The sequence below is a fragment of the Pelodiscus sinensis genome, chromosome 4 (genome assembly GCF_049634645.1).
Source record: "Pelodiscus sinensis isolate JC-2024 chromosome 4, ASM4963464v1, whole genome shotgun sequence".
Classification (NCBI taxonomy): Eukaryota; Metazoa; Chordata; order Testudines; family Trionychidae; genus Pelodiscus; species Pelodiscus sinensis.
Window position 1 is genome coordinate 69637878 of NC_134714.1, and position 25603 is coordinate 69663480.

General features: G+C 42.8%; 1 protein-coding gene across 2 annotated transcripts in view; it reads left to right on the plus strand.

Moving 5' to 3' along the window:
• Positions 1 to 25063, plus strand: part of MAP3K9 (mitogen-activated protein kinase kinase kinase 9) — a 63392-nt gene extending 38329 nt beyond the window's left edge. The window contains exons 5-12 of one of the 2 annotated variants that reach the window (XR_012903472.1): positions 2006 to 2181; positions 6853 to 7093; positions 9284 to 9406; positions 10777 to 10930; positions 17921 to 18033; positions 19279 to 20091; positions 21024 to 21102; positions 23356 to 23493. Coding sequence is in view for 1 of the 2 variants with exons in the window: in XM_075927313.1 (XP_075783428.1) it covers positions 2006 to 2181; positions 6853 to 7093; positions 9284 to 9406; positions 10777 to 10930; positions 17921 to 18033; positions 19279 to 20091; positions 23356 to 23837 (2102 nt within the window). In the remaining variant the exon portion in view is untranslated. Of the gene's footprint in view, positions 1 to 2005; positions 2182 to 6852; positions 7094 to 9283; positions 9407 to 10776; positions 10931 to 17920; positions 18034 to 19278; positions 20092 to 21023; positions 21103 to 23355 lie in introns of both variants that reach the window. The other variant, XM_075927313.1, reaches the window with a different exon arrangement.
• Positions 25064 to 25603: the final 540 nt, after the last annotated feature.

Genomic DNA, 25603 nt, shown 5'->3' on the forward strand with positions numbered 1-25603 from the left:
TTTGACTCCATGGTGTCGTCTTAATCTAAATGGCAGTTTTACCATTCTTAAAGAACACTGATATTCCACTGATGCTTCTTAATGTTCTAAAAAATGTTTCCAGTGTGGGAAGCCTATGCTTCAGTCCCTCCAGCTGCTGTTTGGAAAGGATGATTACATTACATATTGGGAAGGCCTTCTGCATTTACAATATCTCTGCATGGCGGGTATGAGGTTGTTGCCACCTCTGAGACTATGGTAATGTGATAGGCCTTTCCTACTGACTTCCTGGGGCTTGGCATGCAGGAGTTCTCTAGCATTAAAGGGAGGATATGTACCACTACGTGAAAACTCTGCTAGGAGACTAAAGGTAGAATGAGAAACTGACATTTTCTGAGGAAGGAGATGTACATTTATGGTGAGGGGGTTGAATGATTGGGATTTTCTTGGTCCTAACAATTTCAGATCATTCACTTAACACAGTGATATTTTTAAAAACAGACTCTTATGCACCATACTTTATTTAATCTATGTAGCCCACATTGGTGTAGTACCTGAGTATTTTTTTTTGTATTTTTTGCCTATTTAGGAACTGCTAAGAATTGTACTTGTTGTGGCAAGATGGCACCTTAAATTCTGTATTTTGGGAGCTTTATAATAGAGTAAGGGAGCTTCAGGGGGTAGCCGAAGTTAGTCTGTTACAGAAAAAAACAACAAATGGTCTGGTAGCACTTTATAGACTAACAAGACATGTAGATGGTATCATGAGCTTTTGTGGGCACAGCCCACTTCTTTAGATCTGAAGAAGTGGGCTGTGCCCACGAAAGCTCATGATACCATCTACATGTCTTGTTAGTCTATAAAGTGCTACCAGACCATTTGTTGTTTTTTTTTTATAATAGAGTAAGTTACTGAATTTTGAGTTCACGTTTTGAAATGTAGCAACTTAAATTTGATAGATTAAGTGGGGGGAAAAAGCTGCTTGTTTGTTGCTCATCCAACAAATATCAGACAGAAACCACCCAACCTGGTGTCAATGACTGTGTGTCTGCCTGGCACTAGACTGGCAAGATATATTGCAGATCAGAATTGAAGAAATATAGGATATATTTTCACTGCAAGGTTAGTTCAGACTCTTGCTCAAGTTGTTGCCTCTCATCTCCCTTTCATCCACACTCTCCACCTTACCTGAATTAAGTGGTCCTTTCAACCTACTGGATGGGGGCATGGGTTCAAGCCCAACTTTAATTTGGACTGGTAATCTGCCTGCTTTGCAGTGAGGTTGCAAGATAAATCACAGATGTGGTGATAGTCCTGTAAAGCCTTCTCACTATTCCTTCTGTGTGCAGGAGGACAAACAAGTTCTCCTACAATTCACTGAAAAGAATCATGGAAGTGGCTCTGTTAACTGCAGCAAAAAGAGCTATGAGAGATGCTCACAAAAGTCCTAGCAATACACATGGGGGAGCACAACACATTGAAGACACAGCAACTTGCATATGGCTTTGTATTGTGGCTGCTCACACTCAGGCTAAAACTTCAGTACTATTCACCCAAATTAACTGTGCAGTGAAGTGCAGATTAAGTTTGTACTAATCCTTGCTTCTCTGTGCTGGGCTGTTTGCTCTCAATGGCAAAATCAGTCTCTGTTCCATAACTACTTATTGTTGACAACAAAGTATTTGGGGAAAATATTTGTGCTGGGTGGTTTTTAACAAGCTTGGAAGTATAGTCATCTATAAATGGAGTCAGTCTCTAACAATATTTTATTTGTTTAACTTCTATATTTCAGTAGCATTTAGAAGCCAACCAAATCAGGGGCACATTTAAAATGGCTGACAGTTCCTGCCCTTATGAGCTTAGTCTACAAGAGAAGACAAAAGTAGACGAAGGTAGAGACTGGGAGAGGCAGGGTAACAAAAATAATTCTTAGCCAGGCAGAAGGAATAAACACAATTTGTTGCCTGCTTAACCTCTAACTCCTTATTCAGATGTTTAACACTTGCTTGCCTTTGTCCTGTTTTAGACTGTTGGAACTCTGACCCACACTCACGACCATCTTTCGCCAATATCCTAGACCAACTCACTACCATCGAGGAGTCTGGCTTCTTTGAAATGCCAAAAGATTCCTTCCACTCCCTGCAGGAAGACTGGAAGCTTGAGATCCAGGAGATGTTTGATCAGCTCAGGGCAAAAGAAAAGGTAAACGGGAGATATTACTGCTGGCTATAGATACATCAGAAGGATAAATGCAAGAGAAGGAAAGGAGTTATTGTAGAAATATAGAGCCAGTGTTGGCACCAGAATAAATGGATAGAAACTGGTGATCAACAAGTTTAGGCTTGAAATTAGATGAAGGTTTCTAATCATCAGTGAAGTTCTAGAACAGCCTTTCAAGGTCTTCTTCTAGTATATTCCAGTCCTCCTCCACAGTGGTGGATTAGCTATTGGGCCGGTGGGGCCCATGCCTGGGTGCTCCAGAAAATTGGGTGCCCTTGTGCACCGACCCTGCTCCCTAGCATGTTTTAGCTAGTAGGGAACAGATGGAGCAGGATGGAGTAGCTTTCCCTCTGTGCAGCATGGGGACAGAGTGAGGGTATGTCTACACTACCACCCTAGTTCGAACTAGGGTGGTTAATGTAGGCAACCGGAGTTGCAAATGAAGCCCGGGATTTGAATTTCCCGGGCTTCATTTGCATATTGTCGGGCGTCGCCATTTTTAAATGTCCGCTAGTTCGGACTCCGTGCCCGCGGCTACACGCGGCACGAACTAGGTAGTTCAGATTAGGCTTCCTATTCCGAACTACCGGTACACCTCATTCCACAAGGAGTAACTGTAATTCAGAATAGGAAGCCTAATCCGAACTACCTAGTTCGTGCCGCGTGTAGCCGCGGGCACGGAGTCCGAACTAGCGGACATTTAAAAATGGCGGCGCCCGGCAATATGCAAATGAAGCCCGGGAAATTCAAATCCCGGGCTTCATTTGCAACTCCGGTTGCCTGCATTAACCACCCTAGTTCGAACTAGGGTGGTAGTGTAGGCATACCCTAAGGGAGGTGGGGTGAGAAGAAGACAAGACAAGGAGAAAAAAAGAGAGCCAGTGAACCAAGGCGACGGGATTGAGTGTGCACTTGTGCCTCCATATATACATTTGGGGGGACAAGAGCACCCACATACAGCAGTCAAACTACTTCTATTGTCCCTGGAACAGAAAGAGCTCTCTGCTGTGGTCTTAGGGCCAGCGGATCTCTCACTCCCATCTGCAGCCTGGGGCCATGGTGGAAGGGATGGGTACAGAGCTTCTCCAGTCTTGGAGATGCTGGGGGGGAAGAAGGGAGTTGACCATGTATGGAATGGGGTGGGGTTGTGGGTGAGATTGCATGCAGAAGGGTAGGAGGGGCCCCCCACATGCTTTGGCTCAGGGCATCACAAACCTTTAATCTGTCTCTGTTCCTCCATATTGACAATACCACCCAACTTTGTGCCATCTGCCAGTTTTATTAGCGTGCTCTCACTTTTGTATCAAGATCATGAATGAAAATGTCCTCAGCTGACCCCAGGCTCAATGCAGCTGCCCCTTTGAAATGCAGCGGTGGCATTTCAAAGGGGCAGCATTGCAGGAGCCTGGGATCAGCTGGAGTCCCCAGCTGACCCCGGCTTCATGCAATGCTGCCCCTTGGAAAGGCCTCCTCAGTGTTTCCAAGGGGCAGCATCGTGGGAATCCAGGGTCAGCTGGAGTCCCCATCTGACCCCAGGCTCCATGCAGCATTGCCCTTTTAAAGCACTGTGGCGGCGCTTCAAAGGGGCAGCACTTTAGGAGCCTGGGATTATCTGGGGACTCCAGAGCAGCACTTCAAAGGGGCTTTGCAATGTGGAGCCGGGGATCAGCTGGGCACTCCAGCTGATCCCTGGCTCCGCTTGTGCTGCTCCTTTGAAGTGCTGGAGTGGCACTTCAAAGGGGCAGTGCAACATTAACACCTGCGATTAACACGTTAAAAGGATTAACGCTTTAATCCTGTCCTGCGTTAATCGCAGGTGTTAACACAGGTCAATTGACAGCCCTATAAATAAGATTAATCCCAAGACAATCCCTGAGGAACTTCAGTAATATCCTCTCTCCAACCTGACAGTCTTACTGAAGAGTGAACTCAGTGAAGTCCCCCCCTTTAACCAGTTTCTTATCCACCTTTAAATTCTCATATTAAGCCCCATCTTCTCCAGTCAAACTAATAATTCCCAGTGGAACTGTATTAAATGCCTTACTGAAATCCAAATAGATTAGATCATCTGCATTTCCTTTATCTAGAAAATTGGTAATCTTCTTAAAGAAAGAGCTCACGGTCCTCTCCCCCAATCTACTTTTTGTAAAACACTGTTGAGTTTTATCCCAGTTACCATTAATTTTTATGTCCTTAACTACTTTCTTTTACAAAATTTGCTCCAAGGTCTTGCATACAATTGAAGTCAAACTAATGGGCATGTGGTTTCCTTTCTTTAAAAATAGGTGCTTTATTAGCAATATTCTACAGTTACTGAGTAAAAACCCTCTGAGTTTATGGATTCATTAAAAACCCTTTGGTATTGGGCTGGCAATTTCATATGCTAGTTCTGTTAATATTCTAGGATGAAAATCATCCAGGCTCCCCAGTTTGGTTCTATAAACTGTTTGCATTTGACTTCTTCCTCATGTGATGATTTCTACCTCCATAATCTTGTTACTGTTATCATTCTGGCTCTACTCCCAAGATTCTCATTATCTTCATTAAAAACTGAGACAAAGTATTCATGTAGGTGTTGAACCATGCCTAGATTATCATTCCTCTCCACCCCATCCACAGTCCTTAGCAGTCCCACTTCTTTCCTGGTTTCATTTTTATATAAATGGCTAAAGAATCATTTTTTATTATTGTTTTTTAAATTTCCTTTGCAAGGTCCAACTGTGCTTGGCTTTTGGCAATTCTCATTTTCCCCTACCTTTCCTTGTTCATCCATTCCTTGTAGGCTTTCTGCTTTCTCTTAATAAGATATTTGGGATTCTTGTTCCTCCAGTTTGGTCTGGAATCCTTACCTATGAATTTTCCCCCTTGCTTGGGACTCTGGCTTCAGCTATCTTCTACAGCTTTGACTTAATGTAATTTCAAGCCTCCTCCACATTCAGATCCTTGCGTTCTTCAGTCCAGTCCATTTCCCTATTTCCAATAATTTTTTTTAGTGTGCCCTTTTGAAGTAAAAAAGACTTTACTTGTAGACCTATTTTTATTTATCCTCCCATTTAATTTAAAATGAATTAGCTTGTGATCATTTGATCAATGATTGTCCTCTAACGCCAGTTTTTCTATGAGGTTTTTGTTGCTTACTAATATTAAAATTTAAACTAGCATCACCTCTTGTTGGTTTGGTGACTATTTGATAGAGAAAGCTTTCAGCCGTCACATCCAGAAATAATCTGGGCCCTACTGTTGTTACTAGCGCTTGTCCTTCAGTCTATATCTTGGCAATTAAAGTCTCCCATAAATGCACAATTTGTACTAGTACTTATTGAAATAAAAATATTAATGGTCTCTATCCATATCCAAATGGGATCCTTTGGGTCTGTAGAATACCCCAAGCACTGACTCATTTGAGCCTCTGTTACCTTTTTTCCAAAAGTGATTCTGATCCCCAACAGATTTTATGTTATACATTCTACCACTTCTAATTTCTTTACAATCTCCTTGTGATTAATATGCACTGCTACTCCTCCTTTTTCTCTCTCTTTTTTTTTTTTGCCTGAACAGCACATACTCTACAGTATCCATCCTCCAATCATGACTACTGTTCATCATATTTCTGTTATCTTTGTAATATCTTCTTTTATTTCCCTGTGTCAGTAATTCTAGCTTCTCCATTAGGCTTCTCAGGCTTCTTAGTTAGAGCTAGGTTTTTTGTTTTGTTTTCTGTCTTATGATGTGCTAGATGAGAACCTTCCATTTTCAGATTGCTTCTAAGTCAATTTAAGCAAATTATTGCAGATTCTGATTTAGGCAGGAAAACAAGGAACAGTTAACAGCAAAAAATTTTGAACTAGTCCTGATTTAAAAAACAAATCAAGTTGTCATCTCCTCCTCTTCCCCTTCCACCATCCCAAATACTTGGAAAACAAGCTTCCAGGTTCAGCTCCTGTCATCATCTTGCAGGAACAGTGGAAAGTCTGAAGTTGCTGTGTTTATTGATGTGGACATATCATGCTACTCGCTGTACTGACACTTACTGCCTGACCTTCCTGTGATAATGGTAATAACCAGACCGTAACAAGCCAGCATATATGAAAGTGCAGGCTGAATCTCCAGTAGTACAGTCAACCCTGTGTTTATCTGAGTTCTGATGCAGAGCAGAATCTTTTCGATGCACATTTGAATGTTCAGTCTTTTATCTTAAAACATTTTTCTCCAAGTTAAATATCTAACTGTAAGTATTAGGGAAAGTGTCTATATAGCTGAAATATTTTACACTACTTAAAGGGGTAACATGCCAAAGTTGGATATGTGTATTTTATTTTTACAGTCAGTATAGTGTTGTTTGAAAGGTGCCTGGCTGGCCTCTGTACAAACAGAAGCCCTTTGTTTAATCACAGATCAGACGCAGAATAAGCTTTTCCCACATTGTCTTATCAAAGTGCCTCAACCCTGAACTGGGTGGACAGCTTTGAAAGGGGGGTTGGGAATGAAATTCAGTCTGTCAGTTCACTCCTTGTCCTCCTTGCTGAGCCTGTGAACCAGGCCAGTAATGAACTCAGCCATCTTTGGATTTGCTCCTTTGGTAGGTAGAATAGTTTCAGAACTAATATGCCATACTTGTGATCTAAGGAATTCTTCTCTCTTTTCACCCTGCAGGAGCTGCGCACATGGGAGGAGGAGCTGACCCGTGCTGCACTCCAGCAGAAGAACCACGAGGAGCTGCTGCGGCGGCGAGAGCAGGAGTTGGCAGAGCGCGAAATAGACATCCTAGAAAGGGAGCTCAATATCATCATCCATCAGCTATGCCAGGAGAAGCCTCGGGTGAAGAAACGCATGGGAAAGTTCAAGAAGAACCGGCTTAAGTTGAAAGATGGCAATCACATCAGCCTGCCTTCAGGTCAGCGATGCTGCAATGCCAGCTTGTAGGGTTCTCTATTCAGCCAAATGAGTTTCTGTTACATGGAGCTCCTTTGTGCCTACAACCATAGAATGCCCCATTGATGGTCGCAAGTTGTGCCTTAAGAAATCCCAACCTCTTTGGCATCAAGAAATTAAAGGTCAATAATTATAGAGAAAAATATAGGAAATAATAGCAATAAAGTGCATCACAACTAACATTTTCCAAAGGGAAAAGATATGTCTAGAGAGGAATGTAGATGGTTATTGATCTGTAGCACATATCACTAGGTTGCAGCTGGGATCAGGAAGTTCACTTTAAAGAAAAATCTTAATGTTAACTATTAATGAAACATTCAGTACAACAATACCCCAAATCCACCTTTTCAGGTACAGATTGGACCTCCCTGGTCCAGCATCCTCAGGACCAGGGAGTTTGCTGGACCGGGGAGGTCAATTCTGAACCATCTGTCACTGGCCGTCTCAGCCTGGCTCCTCTGTTGGCCCAGCTGCCGGTCTCCCTGATAGCTCTCTGTGTTACCGGCCCCGCCAAAGCTATCTGCCATGCCAGGTTACTTGCCCCGCTGGGTGCCCACTGGAGCTTGCTGACCCTGCCTTGCCAGAGCATGCTGCTCCACTGGGCTCCTGGCCCTGCTGGAGCCTGCTGCTATGCTAGAGCCCACTGCCATGCCAGCCCCCTTGCCACCAGCCCAGCCAAACTTGCACACAGGGCTCCCAGCCATTGGCCCCCATGCAGCCGCTGGGACTCTCTGATCCAGGAACATCCATGGATGTTGTCAGACCAGAGAGTCCTGATTTAGAGAGGCTCAACCTGTACTACCTTCAGTGGAAGTGTGCAAATGTCTACTCTGGAGTTGTCTTATTGTTCAGTAAAGCTGATGTGAGCAAGTTTGATATCAGAACAGCAACCATAGCACTACTGTGTGGAAAATGATCTTGGGACGCTGAGATATGTTGGGTAGCTAAGGGAAGTTTATGAGGATTACAGCACTCAACTTCTCAGCACTAGTATTTAGCACATGAAGTGAGATATAATGCAGAATTAGACTGCTGCTTCATTCACTCAATACTGGATGGAAAATGTTACTTGGTTGGTCAGCAGCTGGGAAAGTGGGTGGGAAAATGATGATGGCTGTCAATTGAGTAGTGAATCTAGGGTGACCAGATGTCCCTTTTGTATAAGGATAGTCCCAATATTTGGGTTTTTTTTCTGATAGAGGTGCCTATTACCCCCCACATACCTTGCACGAATTTTTCTCACTTTCTGTCTGGTCACCCTAAGTGAGTTAATTGTGATGAGAGTGAGTAATGAATGTGCAAATTGCTTGGGGAGTTCAAAACTGGCAAGAGACAGAGTGTGATCTTGGTGGATTATGTTTATTAATAGCCATCTTTAACAGGGTTGTAAACACTTGTTTCATGAACTTTTGCTTGCCCTAAAAGTCTCTTTGGGAAATGAGATGGAAAGATTTTTACCTGGAAAAGTATGCAGGTACATATGGGCAGGAATGTCAGTCCCCAACTAAACTAAACATATTTATATGCAGCTCCTTAGCAGCTATGGGTACGTCTAGATTACATGCCTCTGCCAACAGAGGCATGTAAAATAGGCTACCCAACATAGTCAATGAAGCGGGAATGTAAATATCCCCGGCTTCATTAAAATAAAAGTGGCCGCCACGCTGTGCCAGCTCAGCTGATCGTCGTCACGGCACGCGAGTCAAGACGCGGATCGGTCGACAAGGGAAGCCTTTGTCGACTGCTCCTGTAAACCTCGTTTCACGAGGCATAAGGGAGTGGTTGACAAAGGCTTCCCTTGTCTACTGATCCACATCTTGACTCGCGCACTGTGCCGACGATCAGCTGAGCCGGCACAGCGTGGCGGCCATTTTTATTTTAATGAAGCCGGGGATATTTACATTCCCGCTTCATTGACTATGTTGGGTAGCCTATTTTACATGCCTCTGTCGGCAGAGCCATGTAATCTAGACGTACCTTATGGGTCCAGATGCAAAACACTAATCTTCAGGCTGTGTTAGATGTATGTGTCTGCAAAGATGCACTGAAACACTGGTGCCATTCTGCAAAGGTACCAGAAAAAATTAATTGTCTGTTTGCTGTGTTTCATGAATAAGTATTTTAATTGTGAATGTTTGTTTCTTTTTAACAGATTTCCAACACAAATTCACTGTGCAGGCATCACCAACCATGGATAAAAGAAAAAGCTTGATCAGTAGTTGTTCCAGTCCTCCTGCAAGTCCTACCATCATTCCCAGACTCAGAGCCATCCAGTGTAAGGAGTTTCCTATACCACTGAACCTGGGAATGACATACTATGCCAAGAAGACACTGACTGCAGTGGGGTGCTATGGGCCTTGTTTAGGACAGGACAACGAATATTCCTAAATGAGGACTAGCTGCGCTGTGGAGAGTTGGGGTGGGGAATGTTCCTTCTCCCAGAAATTTAATCTCACTTTTTTGTGTTTCTGGGCAATTGCTTTTTGATTATATTGGAAACATGTTTCTCAGAGATTCTGCCTGTTTGGTATAACTGAATTTATGGACCACATTTGCAAGTTCAGAATGGGTTTTTAAGGTGGATGGGCTGAAAAAGAACTGTGTGGCAAAGGAATGGAAATTGTTTGGTAAAACATTTCAAAGAAAATGAAAGCAATTGGTGTGGGAATGTGTGTCTGTCATAACAAGCATCCAGGGAATGGAGACCCTACGGGGGGCAGAGGTACATTTAAAAGAGGACTATGATGATAGTGTTGTTGCCTTGTGATTAGTGTGGATCTCAGCACTATGGCTGTGTCCAGACTCAGGGGTTTTTTCGAAAAAAGGCTACTTTTTTCGAAAAAACCTCACCTGCGTCTAGACTGCAGCCGCGTTCTTTCAAAATTAAATCAAAAGAACGCGGCTTTTCTTTCGATGGTGGTAAACCTCAATTTACGAGGAAGAACGCCTTCTTTCGAAAGTTCCTCTTTCGAAAGAAGGCGTTCTTGAATGTAAATAGGGCTTCTTTGAAAGAGAGCATCCAGACTCACTGGATGCTTTCTTTGGAAAAGCAAGCCGCATTTTCGAAAGTTCAACGTGCAGTCTAGACGCTCTCTTTCGAAAGAGCCTCTTTCGAAAGAGGCTTGCAGTCTAGACATAGCCTATGAGAGATTGATTTCCATTATCTTGGTTGGCAGTTTTTGGGAAGAGAACCCAAAGATTAAATGGACTATAAAAGCCTCTCAGGTTGCTCTTTGCAGTTCAGAGTTGAGGCATGTTGAGGGAAGATTGTACAACCATTGTTTTTGCCATACCTTTTTTGGGTTTGTGATTTATTCCCTACTTTGACACAGATTAACTATGTGACCCTAGGCAAGCTTCTTAACATCTCTAAAATAAGGTTTAAAAACAAATCTATCTGCATTCTTGCATCCTGTTTGTGTTGCGTTGCTAAATCATTAGATGCGGGGGAGCATGTGGCATGCTTTAGGTGGCCGGTTAAGTAGTGTTAATACATTTCCTTCAGGGTCTACAGCACTGTTCCGAGCTTCTCTTTTCACCAGTACTGAAGAGTGCTGCATTGCTACACAGGAGGTGTAGGCAGCATTTTGTTTTTTTCCTGACTCATATGTCCATCCCTTTTTTTTTTCTTACTGGTTTCCATAGTGACACCTGGTGAAAGCAGCAAAACATGGGGATGTAACTCACTCCTCCAGAAGGAGGAAGGAGAGGAGGAAGAGAAGAGAAACCAGAAGAAGAAAGGGCGCACCTGGGGACCAAGTTCTCTTTGTCACAAGGAGTTAGCTGCAGGAGAAGATGGGTAAGAAGAAACAGGAAGGGGAAAGCGTGAATGGCCAAAGTTTTCTAAATGTTAAACCTGTTCATGAGTACTTGGTTCTCAGAAGGGCTGCCTGGGTAAAACTCCAGCTCTATCTTGCCACACTTTTCAGTTGCAATAATTATTTATCCATAGTCTCATACACATTAGAGAGAGAAGAAACCGGTAAATAAAGCTGATGTGAGTTGCATCTAATTCATCTTCATGGTCCAGTGCAGGATTGTTCCTTTCAGTGTACTTTCCAGTACTTTGTCCAATGAAGATTTGAAGTGGTGGGGCTTCCTCTGTTTTGCTTAGGAGACTACTGCACAGCTAATGACTCTCAAATATTAGGTGTCTTTTCCTGATATTCAGTCTAAATTTTATATGGCTCGATATCCTTTGGCTTCTAATTGTACCCCCTTTGGACTACCCTAAACGATTCTTCTCCGTCCTTCATAATGCACCCTTCAAATGCATCTTTTCTTTCTTTTGTATAGTGTTATTAAGATGAGACTAGGGGAGCCAGGTAGATATTTTTTCAGACTTTTTAAAAGTATATGTATACTTGCAGAGATGTTGTGCCAGATATGCTGCAGTTGATTTCTGCTTTGTTCTTCCAATCTTAAGTTTTATGTGAAGACTGTATACCAGGATCCAAACTTTAGCATTTTTGTGACGCAGCTTAATTAAGGTTAGTGGGTTTTTTTAATGAGACAATTAAAAATCTGAGAGCACTGGATGCCTCATGTTTGAAGGTTGCATATGGAGCCTTTCGCCTGTATTGCTAGCCTGGATGCAGCCCAGATTTGTAGTGAAAAAAATCGGATAGCTCATCAGTAGCCTGTCTGAAATGAGTCTGTTGTGTATCAGTTTGCTAAATCCCTGGAAGACCAGTGTCCATGTAACAAACCTGCCCACTGAAATTTGCATTGATTGCTCCCCTCTGAAAGGCCAAAAGATTGAATGGTCCATGGAAGTTAAATTACAATCTCCCTTAAATGGTGTTCTTTCTAGCACAGATTTTTGAGACATATCAACAGGACAGTATGGAGAGAGTTTGCATGACCGTTGCTCAGACTGTATCTGTTCTGTAGATAACTCTTGAGAATTAATTCCTTTATCATCACATAATCCCGTGCCTTTCACCAGGATTAAATTTAAAAGGAGGAGGAAAAAAATGTTGATAGTAGAAAATACTTCTGCCTTTAAGTCCAGAAGCTTTTTGTTGGAACTCTGAGAGAAAACCTCTTCATCTTTTCCACTTCTTTTCTGGTAGAACAACAGCTGGGAAGAGTGAAACATCTATTGTGCACAGGGAGGTAGAATGATGGGATTTGCAAATTTGCTAATAGTGGGGGAAATTAACTTAATCCCATTCCCTGCAAAACAGAAATGCTATCTCCATGACTGACCAGCTTTTACAGAGGATCTCAGTACGGTTATCACATCATACAGCGCAGCATCTGGAGCATGTTGACTATTGTGCTAAATGAGCAATGCAGTAAATACGATGAGCCGTTGCTGCTCATTGAGATCATGCCAGATTGAGAGACTATTTAAAGCAAAAAGGGCTGCAATACGATGCAGTCATTCTGAGGCACACTGCCCATTTTTATTTTCTCTTTGGATAGTTAAGGGTAAATTTTAAGGCTGACTTAAATGCTAGACATAGATGAAAAGTCTGCAAGCAAGCTTTTCCCACAGAGCTGTATCATTGCTCTTTAACCCCAGTTAGCAACATTCTTGTTAAAATAACAAGCAGTCCTATGGCATTTTAAAGACTAACAAATGCATCTGATAAAGTGGGTTCCAGCTCATGAAAGCTTATGCCCAAATAAATGTGTTAGTCTTTGAGGTGCCACAGGACTCCTCGGTTGTTTGTTTGGTTTTTGGTTTTTCTGAAACAAACTAATAAGGCTACCCTTCTGTAACATTCTTGTTGTTTCAGTTGCCTACATAGCTCTCTGCCAAGGCATCTTGAGTCCTTATCTCCAACCCCCTTTGCAATGTCTTTTCCAGTAGGGATTTAAAAAAACAAAACAGGTTACAGTAACAAGTTGATAAATAGGAAAGGATTCAGGGAAGAGTCATGAAAATGATTAAAGTATTAAAAGGCGTGTATTATAGTGACAGAGGCAAGGAACTCAATCTGTTGATCTTAACAAAGAAAGGGTTAAGGCTTGATTACAGTATAAGTACTTATGTGGTGAACAAATATTTGATAGTGAAATCTCCAGTTTAGTGGTGAAAGATGTAACACAATCCAATGGCTGGGAGTTGAAGCTAAACAGATTCAGAGCGGAGGAAAACCTTTTTTTAATAGTGGGAGTGGTTAACCATTAGAACAGTTTGCTAAATGTAGAGTGGAATTTCAGTCCCTGGCAATTTTAAAATCACGATTGGATGTTTTTCTATAAAATATCCTCTAGGAATTTTTTCAACCAAGTTCTATTGGTTTTGGTCAGATCAGTGGTTCTTAAACATATTTGTTTGGGCCCCCTTATTTGTGTCTGTAATTGTTTATACTCCTCCCTCACTGCCTCTACATGCATATACTGCCACCCAGCTCTGAAGACGGAGTGGAGAGCAGCACTCAGCTCTGAAGACAGCGCCGCAGAGAAGTATGGGTGGCAATGTGAAAAGTAATCATTGTTACTTTTTACAGCAGACTTAGTGCTCTGTTGCCATCCTTACTGCTGCTTCCACCCCATGGCTGACAGCCAGAGACCCATCACCTCCAAGTGAGGAATTGGATTGGGAAGGAAGAAGAGCTCAGGCTGCCTTGACTCAGGGATTGAGAGAGGGGGAAGGAGAGCCCAAGCCAAGGTGGTGAAGCTCCAACTGACCCTTTTTATCTGCACCTCCTGGAGTATGCACATAACTTCCGTACAAGCCCCAGCTATAGGGACTGTTAGCGAGAGCTCTTTAAAAAAGAAAAAGCATGCATAGCTTGCCCCTTCCTTGACACATTCCCTTGCCTCCCCTGCCTCATTGTCTGAGAATCACTGGACTAGATGATTGCAATCATAGGTGCCAGTTTCCCCCCAGTTAGGGGTGCTCAACTTCCCTCTCCACCCCAGCTCCCAAACCTCCATCTCCACTTTGCCTCTTCCTGTCCCACCTCATCCTCACTTCCTTCCCTGAGTGTTTCCCATCCCTGCTCCTACCTCACCTTCCTGAATCAGCAGTTCACATCACTATGGAAGTCTGGGAGGGCAGTGGAGGAGAGGGAGGCAGTAAAGGAGCTTGGCTGCTGGTGGGTACTCTGCACCCACTAATTTTTCCCTGTGCTCCAGCAACCATGGAGTTAGTGCCTATTATTGCAATGGCCCCTTCCGACCTTGGAGTCGATGAACATTATGTTGCTGGAGTTGCAGTGAAACTCCTGGCATGAACTGCACTATAAATTCAAGTTTATATAAAGCCCATCACTGAAAAATCACATGGATAATATTTATCCTTTTACAGTTTGTCTATGAACTGCCAAGATATGCATTCCTGATGAGAACAAGCTGATATGCTGAATTGGCAGTTACTGATCAAGACAGAGCATAGCTTGGAACAGTGTTATGGCTCGTACATTGCGGCTTTGTGATATTTACTTCAGGATGTCTTATGGAAACCGTTTAGTTGCCTAATTCTAAGATCCCCTACCCCTAGTAGCACTCAAGTCCGCTGATACAGTGACCTGGCCTCATCCTGCTGTTGTGACATGGGAAAAATTTGTTTTGCCTAGGGATAGATGCTTTCAGGTTTTAACACTAGCAGTTGAGTTATCAGTGTTTGTGTGATTTTCAATGTTCTGTTGCACTAAAGGTGACATTTCATGAATTTATGGAAGCTATAGGCCCTTGAGCTGTGATCTCTTCAGATCTCACCAGCGAAACAGGAAATAACTTGATCAATACCTAGATGGGTGGGGGGTGTCTCTCAAAGAAAATCCATTTGTTGCAAAAAGTGGTGTTGGAAATTCAGTAGCAGACATGCTTTCCTCTGAGTCAGTACTGCCCCAGAATGGTGTTTAAAGGACAGTGTACTATTAGAGACTCTTTCAGATGAGACTTTATTAAAGATTTCATTATATGTTTGGCAAATCACTCACATGAGATCTCATCAACTCACAGACTAATGGTGGCACTTGGAGGAATTCCCAAGGGGAGAGAGAAACAGGTTTCCAGTGGGAAGGGAGACTGAGAAAGATAAAAGTATTTGCTACTTCCTCATAAAATTAAAGATAAGAATATTCTATCAACACTCCCACTTAAATAGGCTACTGAAAAAAATTTAAACCTCATTGAAAAAAGTGCAAAGGTGTCCTGGGGAGGCGGAGTAGGTAGTGTGGCTGCTAGTGCTGTCAACTAGTATTGTTCCAGAGGTAATATGCTTTAGCAAGTGGAATACATAGGTTGAACAGCTTTCAGGTACACTTTAGTGATGTATATCATGTGCAGGTGTCTCCGAGGCAGGCCTGCAGGGATCATGGGTAGCAATGTTTGTAATTTGGATGGCAGTGAAATGGTAAAGAATATAAGAATGAGGTGAAATAACTAGTCAACTTCAGCAAATTCTTAGAATTATTGTGATCATTCCTAATCTAAGTAAGGCTCATTTTTGTAAGTGCCAATGAATCTTCGACCTCTGCTTTTTTATGAAGGGAGCTGTGTCTAGAAGGAGACATAGAGAAGCAGAAGAAGTTGATGTGTCGTGCTGTGCCACAAAGGGCAGCCCAGAACACCCCTGTAATCTTCAGGGCGATCTGGATGAAGGTGAAAGCTAGACTGACAATAGTCATGCATTATTCAGTGTTTTGCTGTTTACTGTCTGTGTGCATTGGGAACCTAGTACATACCCTTCCAACTCCATGGAGAAAGACTCCATGCTATTTGTCTATATACTTGATTGAAGTCCTTAGCATTTACCTTTGGAGTAAGTACATTACCCCCTCTTCTTTGCTTGTAATCACCACCTATCCATTCCTTAATGTCTTTTTCTCTGTATGTGTGTGTCCAGGTATATAAGTGGGATGCTTAAGTATAACTAAAGCTACCAGGTTGTTTTATCACGCAGTTACAGCACATCTGGATTTGAATAAGTCATGACACAGCATTTTGTCCTGGTATAGGCCACCCCCTCAGTCACACTCTTCTTGCTAAATCTATATGGACACCTTCTATTGGGGCATAAGATCAACATTGTGCTCACTGGGTTCAGACACATGGCAGGATATTGAACAGACTTTAGAGGAGTGATTAATGTGGCAGAATGATAATATCTCAAGAGAGATGAGAACAGAATGCTTTTAATGCAATTTTAAACTGTGCCCCTAAATTGGAAGTAATATTTGTGATTCCAGGCTAATACAAATACAACAGTCATCACCCTACTGATCATGTGCAAAATCCAAGTGTAGGCTTTGCAGTCTTGCTCTAGAAATATAGTCCTTTGTCCAGCAGGCTGCAGGAGCACTTTAATTAGCTAAAGTAAAGGAAATCCATATTCACACAAAGAAATCTGTAACAGTAGTACTTTGAGATCCAGATCCTAGATGAAAGGCACTATAGAAGTACAGAGTGCTTCCAGTAATGAATTAAGCATCATGAGAACCCTAGGAGGAGGTCAGTATCATTCCCATTTTATTGATTGTGAAACAGGCACAGGAGACTTGAGCGACTTCCTCAAGATCACACAAGTCAACAAAGCTAGGAATGTAACCTGGATTTCCTGATTTGCAGTCTCATTCTCTGACTATTTAAATATGCTCTTTCCTATCTCATTGAGATAATTCATATACATGCATAGTACAGTGAGATTGCTGTCCGTGACTTAGCATTGTTAGATTCCCCTCTTTCTGAGCTTCTGACTCACTTGTCTAGGTCTTGGCTTCTTACTTATGCTGCTCAGTGGCTTGACAGTGGCCTGAGGAAGTAAATAATGTGTGGTGGTAATAAGCCTGGCTGGATGGAAAGATCCATTTGGGCCATTAAAAAGTGTATTTGCTGACCCAAATGTCCCTAAAGTTTGAGTTTGGATTAGAGCTTTTAGTCTTGGCCCATATTTAGAAGACAATGAATGATACAATTATTCAGTAAATGGCTGCATTGACTGTTGTGTCTAGAATAGTCGTTCCGAGATTCACTGGTGCCACCCATTTGACTGTTATCACTGTTAAATAGTTGCTCTAAAATTCTATTTTGGAAAGGGTTAAATATACAAGGCATAACTTTGCCAAGTTCCCTTCCCGGCCGTGATTTTCAACTTTCATTATTGCATTGTGTTTTTATACTAGCATATTGTTGGAGATTAATTTTCTCTGCCTGGTATTTATTGTTGCACCTGCCTTAAGATGGAAATTGCAACATTTTGGTAAAAACTGAGTTTTGCTTAGTTTCTGTACCTTCTATAATTGACTCTGCATCTTCTTTTAAAATGGTATTTTGTGAATTTTTGCACACCCCCTCCCATCATTTGATCTCAGCAGACATCCCTGTGCTTGCCACATTGTAGTATACTAGGAATAATGCTTTCTATTTTTTTTCTTTAGTGGTGGGAACATTGCATAATATCTTCTGGCAAGAGGGCATTAGCTGTGTCTATATAGTGGTGAATTGGCCGAAGCTTACAGTCGTAAATGGAATAATGTGTATTGGAAATGTGCATGGGGGGAAAGAGTCAGAAGAATGGCCTTACTGGGTGAGACCAATGGTCCATTTAGCTTAATACCCTGTCTTCTGACAGTGACTGGTGCCAGATGCTTCAGAGGGAGTGAATAGAACCAATTCATCAAGTGATCTATCCTGTCAACCAATCCCAGCTTCTAGCAGTCAGAGGTTCAGGGATACCCAGACAATGGGATGGATGAATCCCTGATGATCTTAGGTTCATCAGTGGTTATTGGCCACTCTCTTCTTTAACTTATTTGATTCTTTTTTGAACCAAGTTATATTTGTTGTGTGTAATATATATTTTTTCCCTGTCTTTTTCCTCCTCCAGCCTCACATCTCTGGTAGAGGGACACAAACAATGGTCATCTAGTGCTCCAAACCTAGGGAAGGTCCAGAGAACTATACCTGCCTTGCCAGGATTCACCAGCCTAATAGAGATGGGTAAGGGTAGCCCACATAGTTCATTTCACACACATGCATGCATCCCTGCAGGTATGTCTACACTTGCTCCCTAGTTTGAACTAGGGATGCAAATGTAGCTGACCGAAATAGCTAATGAAGCAGGGATTTAAATATCCTGCGCTTCATTAGCATAATCTCTCCTGCACGCTATTCCGCTCGCCAGCTGATTTGAACCAGAAAGTGCGCTCCGGGACGCGTTAGTTCGAATCAAACCCCTTGGTTCAAACTAACGTTACTCCTCAAAAAATGACCAAGGGGTTTGATTCGAACTAACGTGTCCCAGAGTGCACTTGCTGGTTTGAATCAGATGGCGAGCGGAATAATGTGTGGGTGAGATTATGCTAATGAAGTGCGGGATATTTAAATCCCCACTTCATTAGCAATTTCAGTCGGCTTCATTTGCTTAGTTCGAACTAGGGAGCAAGTGTAGATGTACCCTGAGTGAGTAATTCTGTTCATCCCAGGTATCTTACTCTGATGTGTTTGCTTTGATGGCTCGTTGCTTCACCTTTATTTCCACAAGAAATGTCTTATTTCTCATCTCTCCTTTTGGATTTTATGTGCATGTTCATTCCTCTCCCATCTTTCCCCACTCACTTTCTCTCACTCTGGGGCTCACCAGTCTCTCCCCCTCCCTCCGCCCCCCAAAAAAACCCCTCTTAAAACCACTCTCCAGCTCTCTGTGCTCTGTGGTAGCTCTGCGCACCTGAGAAACTTTGTGCTTTTTCTTATTAATAATGCTGTTGGGAAAGGATATTCGGGTGCTGCAATATAGGGATAAATCACTTACGGGAAGTACAATTGGAAAGGTACTTATCGTCTTCCCTACCTTTCTATTCAGGCCCTTATCATGTGTAAATCTACTCCAGTTGGAAGGGCTGAGAAGCTCTTTTCAGAATTGCTTCTCTTGGTCAGCCAGTAGGTGTCACAGTTGAACACATGATTGATCTGTTCTCCACCTTTCCAGTACTCCTAGCCTCCACTAGCTTTGAGAGCTGGATTCATACCCATAAGGACCAGCTTCTTGTGCAGTCTTGGATTGCTTAGCTTGGAGAGAGGAGCCTGGTCACATTTCAGTATGGCTAAACAGTTGGCACTTAAGATGAAGGCCTTTCCTCCTTTGCATGCTTTGTGAAGCTCAATCCATTCATTTTTGTAAGGTGTGTTGTGATTCTCTAGTGAAACCGTTATGTCAGTGCAAAATATCTTTCATTTGCTTTTTAGAGGATGAAGACCGTGAGTGTCTTAATGGAGACAAAGTATACCACTCACCTGGTCGCACCCCATCGTACCTCTGTATCCCGTTTCAGAAGAGCGGAGAGCTTGATGGCCCACCCAGTGATGCCAATGAGGAGTCCACTCCCATGAATTCTGCAACAAGCACCCCTCAGCTCACACCCACCAATAGCCTTAAGCGGAGCGGCTCCCAACATAAGAGGTGGGAGGTTGCCTTGCTTGGCTGTGGGGCAGTGCTGGCTGCTGCAGGCCTGGGCTTTGATCTGTTGGAGGCAGGCAAGTGTCAGTTGCTGACCCAGGATGAGCTGGAACCACCCAAGGAGGAGAAGAAGAAGCGTGACAGTATTTTCCAGAGGACTGGGCGCTCGCGCAGAAGCACCAGCCCACCTTCCCGGAAGCTCTTCAAAAAAGAAGACGCCATGTTGATGCTGGGCGAGCCATCCACCTCACTGACTCTCCTCTCCCTGTCTTCCATTTCTGAATGTAACTCCACCCGCTCCCTGCTGCGCTCAGACAGCGACGAGATTGTGGTGTATGAGATGCCTGTCAGCCCTGTGACAGTTAAGGCTCCCTTGCCAGTAGTTAGCAATCCACTGGTCAATGTACGCATTGAAAGGTTCAAGCAGGATCCCAACCAATCCCTGACTCCCACACATGTGACACTCTCTTCACGTGCCCAGCAAAGGGGGCACAGGCGGACACCTTCTGATGGGGCTATCAAAGTGGCTGGACTGGTTGCCAATGGGTGCTCTCCCAACAGGTGTCCTTCCAGTAACTGTTTAACTGGTGCACTGGGCACAGGTAAGCTTCTCCTCTGTCTCTTTCTCGAGCCTTCAGAATGAAGTCTGTGTTATTGGTGCAGTGATTCTCCTAGCTCTCCCTTTTGTGCCTTTGTCCACTAAGGGAGTGAGTACTCTGTGCTTATGTAGCACTAGCACAATGGTGGGTCCGGAGCAAAAGCTCCTATGCATTATCTTTATAGTACTAATAAATAAAATAATACTCAGTAATAATAGCACAGTTCAGGCCTTGAGTCAGCACTGATTTACTGTGCAACTTTGGGCAAGTCTTAACCTCTGTGTCTGTTTCCTCATCAAACAGGCTATGAGGATTACTACATTAGTTTCTAAGACAGAAGGCATCATCCAAGTACAACACCACTTCTGTTTGTTCCTGAGGCTTCCCCCTTCACCTTTTGCCCTCCCTTAAATCGCTCTTGTGCTTTCAAGGCAACTTCTACTCTGAAAGCCAATAAAAATACACACGAGGCTTTTTGGACAGAGTTGACGCCACTTTTTATTTGTTGGCTGGGGGTTCATGTCATGACCAAGCCTCCACAACATCCCAAATTTCTTACCTGTGAGAGGGGACGGGGGGAGAGGACAGTGGCATTGTTCTCTGAACTAAAAGGCTATAGCTACGTAGGCCATTGTTCTGTCATTTTGCACTTATTCTAATATATCAGGGTCTGTAGTGAGATATAGGTTAAAGTTGTCATTTATTCTCATAAAAATAGCTTTAGTGAAAACTTACCTCTTTTTTCAAATTTTATCAGCTATAGAGTATATTTGTATCAGGATTTTTCTATTTTACCATTTAATACACTTCAGCTGGTAAAGTTTTTGGAAAGAAGCAGCACTGGATATTATTATATTAAAAGGGTTAATGTTTGAATCAGTAAGTACACAAATGCATAAACTCATTTCAAATACATGTATAATTCTCCTGCAAAGTGACAGTCTCCCTTGATGTTATGTGAAACCAGAAGAGCAGAAGCATCCACAGTGTTAGAGAGAAACAATCATTTCTCAGGTTAGTGAGGGTGATAAAAACTCTGCCTACTTCCATTATACTTAAGTAACACAATAGGCCCGTATTTATTTCAACTGATTACAGTGCTATCTCTTAGCCTGAATCTAACTCTCAGTTGATTGTGCTTGGCCTTTTCATGTATGTGGTGGTGATGGGAGAATGGTAAGGAGCTCCCACTCTTGCATGCCTCTTATACTTGGGCCAGAGCCAGTTGTAGTCAAGATTGCAGACCCAGAACAAGCAGGAGATGAGATGCTAAAGTGAATTTTCTGACTGCTGCGGCCTGTGCTTTTCTCTCTCCTGTGCATGCCTGGGGATTTGGGGAGGATTGAGTCTCTCCACCTAGAGTAGCTTGCTGCACACTACTCTGTCACAGTGCTGTGCCTGAAGGCTTGTGTACACTAGAAGGGTGACAGTAGTGCAGCTGCACCAATGGAGATGCTGTATGCCAATGGGAAAAAGCTCTCCTATGGGCATAATAAAGCCACCTTCATGAGAGGCTGTAGCCATGTCAGCAGAAGAAGTTTTGCTGCCAACGTAGCACTGCAGTGCATAGGTCATTGTAATTTATGTCACTCAGAGGTCGCTTATTCGCACCCCTGAGGGACATAACTTATGCTAACATAAGTGGTAGTGCGTACAAACCCTAAATGCATTAACTTAGTCCTAAATTAGCAATTTCTTTTCAAATTATATACTAACAGGCTACGTCTACACTGGCCCCTTTTCCGGAAGGGGCATGTTAATTTCACGAGTCGCAATAGGGAAATCCGCGGGGGATTTAAATATCCCCCGCGGCATTTAAATAAAAATGTCCGCCGCTTTTTTCCGGCTTTTAAAAAAGCCGGAAAAGAGCGTCTAGACTGGCCCCGATCCTCCGGAAAAAGTGCCCTTTTCCGGAGGCTCTTATTCTTACTTTAAAGTAAGAATAAGAGCCTCCGGAAAAGGGCACTTTTTCCGGAGGATCGGGGCCAGTCTAGACGCTCTTTTCCGGCTTTTTTAAAAGCCGGAAAAAAGCGGCGGACATTTTTATTTAAATGCCGCGGGGGATATTTAAATCCCCCGCGCATTTCCCTACGACGACTAGTGAAATTTACATGCCCCTTCCGGAAAAGGGGCCAGTGTAGACGTAGCCACATGGTTTAGTTCCCATATTTATGTTGCTCTCTCCCTTTCAGTTGGAGCCCTCAGTCTGTGAATTCTGAAAGTTGATCTTATGTCCTCGTGCAAGCAAAAACCACAAATTACACACTGCCTTACATTGCTTGGGAATAATTCAGTTTTCAGAATCTGTTTGGATGGTTTCTCTTTAGAAATCCAGAGACCTTTTAACTTTTGAGGATCACCTAGTTGAAGAACATTATTTACTGAACAATACATTTTGTTCTGGGATTCTTCATCACATACAGATTCATAAGATGAGATGTGTATTATATCTATTATATTAAAATACATTAAAAGGATATTAAGATGATAGTGAAACATCACAGAGTGACAAGGTTAAGGTTTCCCACTCAAGCTTTAAGTGATCTGATTTAGGGATGTAATTGACTAGTTGATATTACAGAGAGACAGCAAGGGTGGGGGGGGGAAGAGGAGGGAATGCTGGGGGGAGCTGGCTTTAAAGTCGGTTTCCCCCATCTCCATGGGAGGGGTCAGGGGCAGCAGCAAACTTTTAAATGTTCAAGAGTTCCAGATGGAGCTCTTGTGCATTTCAAAGCAGAAGCACCGTATTGAGCCTGGGGCCAGCGGGGCTCCTCTGCTGGGGCTCTTGTACATTTCAAAGGTGGAACGCGCTAGTCCTTATCGACTAATCGAATAATTGATGGAAATCCCATCGACTATTCAATTAGTTAATTCAAATTTAACATCTCTAATCTGATTATATAGCATTGGGCAGCTATATCTGACACAATCAGTAAAACAGGAGCACAGACTTTTTTGTTATCTGGGGAACTTTGTCTCCTTTCAACAATTTGTTGATACTGGTATTTCTGTTCCCAAGTCAGTGTTTCTTGATTTAATGCAACACCACCATTTTCTGGGGAACAGGGTCAAAGCTCCCCTTAACTCCCAGTGGTCTACCCTCACATACAGTGTTTCAGTTGACAACTGGGAGTTCTGAATTTTGAATATGTTATCTCTTATTTTTGCACATGCCTTTAGTGTATCCTGGCAATAAAGTCGGATGCTTTAAATAGCTCTAGTGTAACTGATGTGACTTTTCTCTCTCTCTCTTCCTCTTGTGGATAGGTGTATTAAAAACTCCCAGCCCAAGCCGAGATCCAAATGAGGTTCCTCGCCTGCCAGATCCCAACCTTGTCTTTCCTCCAACCCCAAGACGCTGGAATGCACAGCAGGACTCCACACTGGAAAGACCCAAAACCTTGGAGTTCTTGCCGAGGCCACGCCCTTCAGCCAATCGACAGCGACTTGATCCCTGGTGGTTTGTGTCACCCAGCCAAGCAAGGGGTGAATCCTCTGCCAACAGCTCAAGTACTGATACCCCAAGCAATCTGGACTCCTGCTTTGCTAGTAGCAGCAGCACTGTAGAGGAGAGGCCAGGACTTCCTGCTCTGCTTCCTTTCCAGGTGGGTGTTCCTGTAGAGGAGCAGATGCTGTTGGACTTAGATGTTGAGGGGCAGAGCCAGGATAGCACTGTTCCGCTATGCAGAACTGAACTTAAAACAACCAAACCTGCAGCGTATGAACTGAAACAAGAGTTCTGGTCTTAGCATGGAATCCATTAGGGGGCAGTAAGCCCCTTTAGAATAAATCGTACTACTTGCACTGAGAATGCACTTTGAAGACAGATAAAATGGAGGGATGCTACTGAGGTCATATCATGGTGCTGCCTCTGTTCAAAATGTGTTGTCTGGCTGCCTGAATTTTGTCTGCAGTTGGATAAACTGAATAACTCAAAGCTGCTGACTTCTTGCTGTGCAGATTTTCTGTAGTCTTCCTTATCTTGTCATTGCAGTTTGAAATTGCAATAAGCAAAAATGATCATATCAAAGTCTCTGGTTTTGATCTTGCAGAACTTGACAAAAATATATATTGGTATATAACCCAGTATTAACCTGAATCCCCGAGATCCCAAGTATTACACTGTATCAAACACCAGAGTTTGGCATTTTCCCAAAGCTGTCCAAGTGGGAGAAATGGCAAATACTTGGAGATTTGCTTCCCTGAATTCCATTCTTACAGCAGGGTTGGTCTTGCATCTACCTGCTACCCTAGCAGAAGCACCTGGCCCAACACATGCTTGGATTTTATATAATGTTTTGCTAAATTCTCCTCAGATGCAATTTTCTTTTGGGGCTTTGCCACCTTCCATCTGACCAAATCTATCTAAGATATAAAAATAATATGGTCCTTTTGTGTGAGTGGACCTGTGACTAGAACAGTAATGCTTTCTGGGTTCTGTGTGACTTCAAATGCAAACTTTTGATACTGATGTTGTATAACAAAGCCATCAACGTTTGGAATAGATAGGTATGCTTTGGCTTGCAGAAGGAACTCAGGCCATGTCTCTACTTGCAGGAAGATCGACACTGCAGTGGTTGATCTTCCAGGGTTTGAATTAATGGGTCTCATAAGACCTGCTAAATCAAACATTTAGGGTGCCCCCATCAATGCTGGTACTTCTACTCCTCACGAGGAGTAAGGGAAATTGACGGGAGCATTTCTCACATCCACCTCCCACTGTGAGGATGGTGCTGAAGCTCAGCTTAAAGTACGTTGACTCCAGTTTTTTACATAGCTGGAATCGCAAATCTTACAGCAACTTTCCCTCGTAGTGTGCACATGGCCTCAGTGTATTCAGTCATGAGATTATTCCTCCCCTTGTCAATGCTAGTAAAAGAGGCATGTAATCCTAAGGGCTTCTTTCAATTGAAAAAACAAAAAAAAAACCATAAAAAACCGTGAATAGTTTTGCAGCACCTTAGAGACTAACAAAACATGTAGACGGTATCATGAGCTTTCGTGGGCACAACCCACTTTTTCAGATGAAGATGTGGGTTCTGCCCACAAAAGCTCATGATACCATCTACATTTTTGTTAGTTTCTAAGGTTCTGCAAAACTATTCATTGTTTTTTATGTTTTTCCAGTTATAGACTAAAACAGCTATCCCTCTGAAATTTTCAGTTGAAATCAGTCTGGTGGTAAGGCCTCATGTCATGTAGAAAATATATATTTGGATTAAGCTGAGGTCCTAACTTCACTTCTATTCTTTATCCTATCCTATTCTCACCCTTACATCTTTTATCCTGGGTTAATTTCTTTCCTTCTTTAATCTCTTTTCTTCTGCCCTGTTGTCAGTAGCCAAGATGCGCCAAAACCTACAAGAGAGTTCTTCAGTTCACTAGGTGCTAGGAAGCTGAGAGCCAGTTGGAAGAGCACAAATCTTCATTGCTACTTTTGAGTACATAGCGCCAAATGGAGATATCTGAGCTCAATCACTGCATTCACTGTAATAATGTATTAATGTGTTGCTCT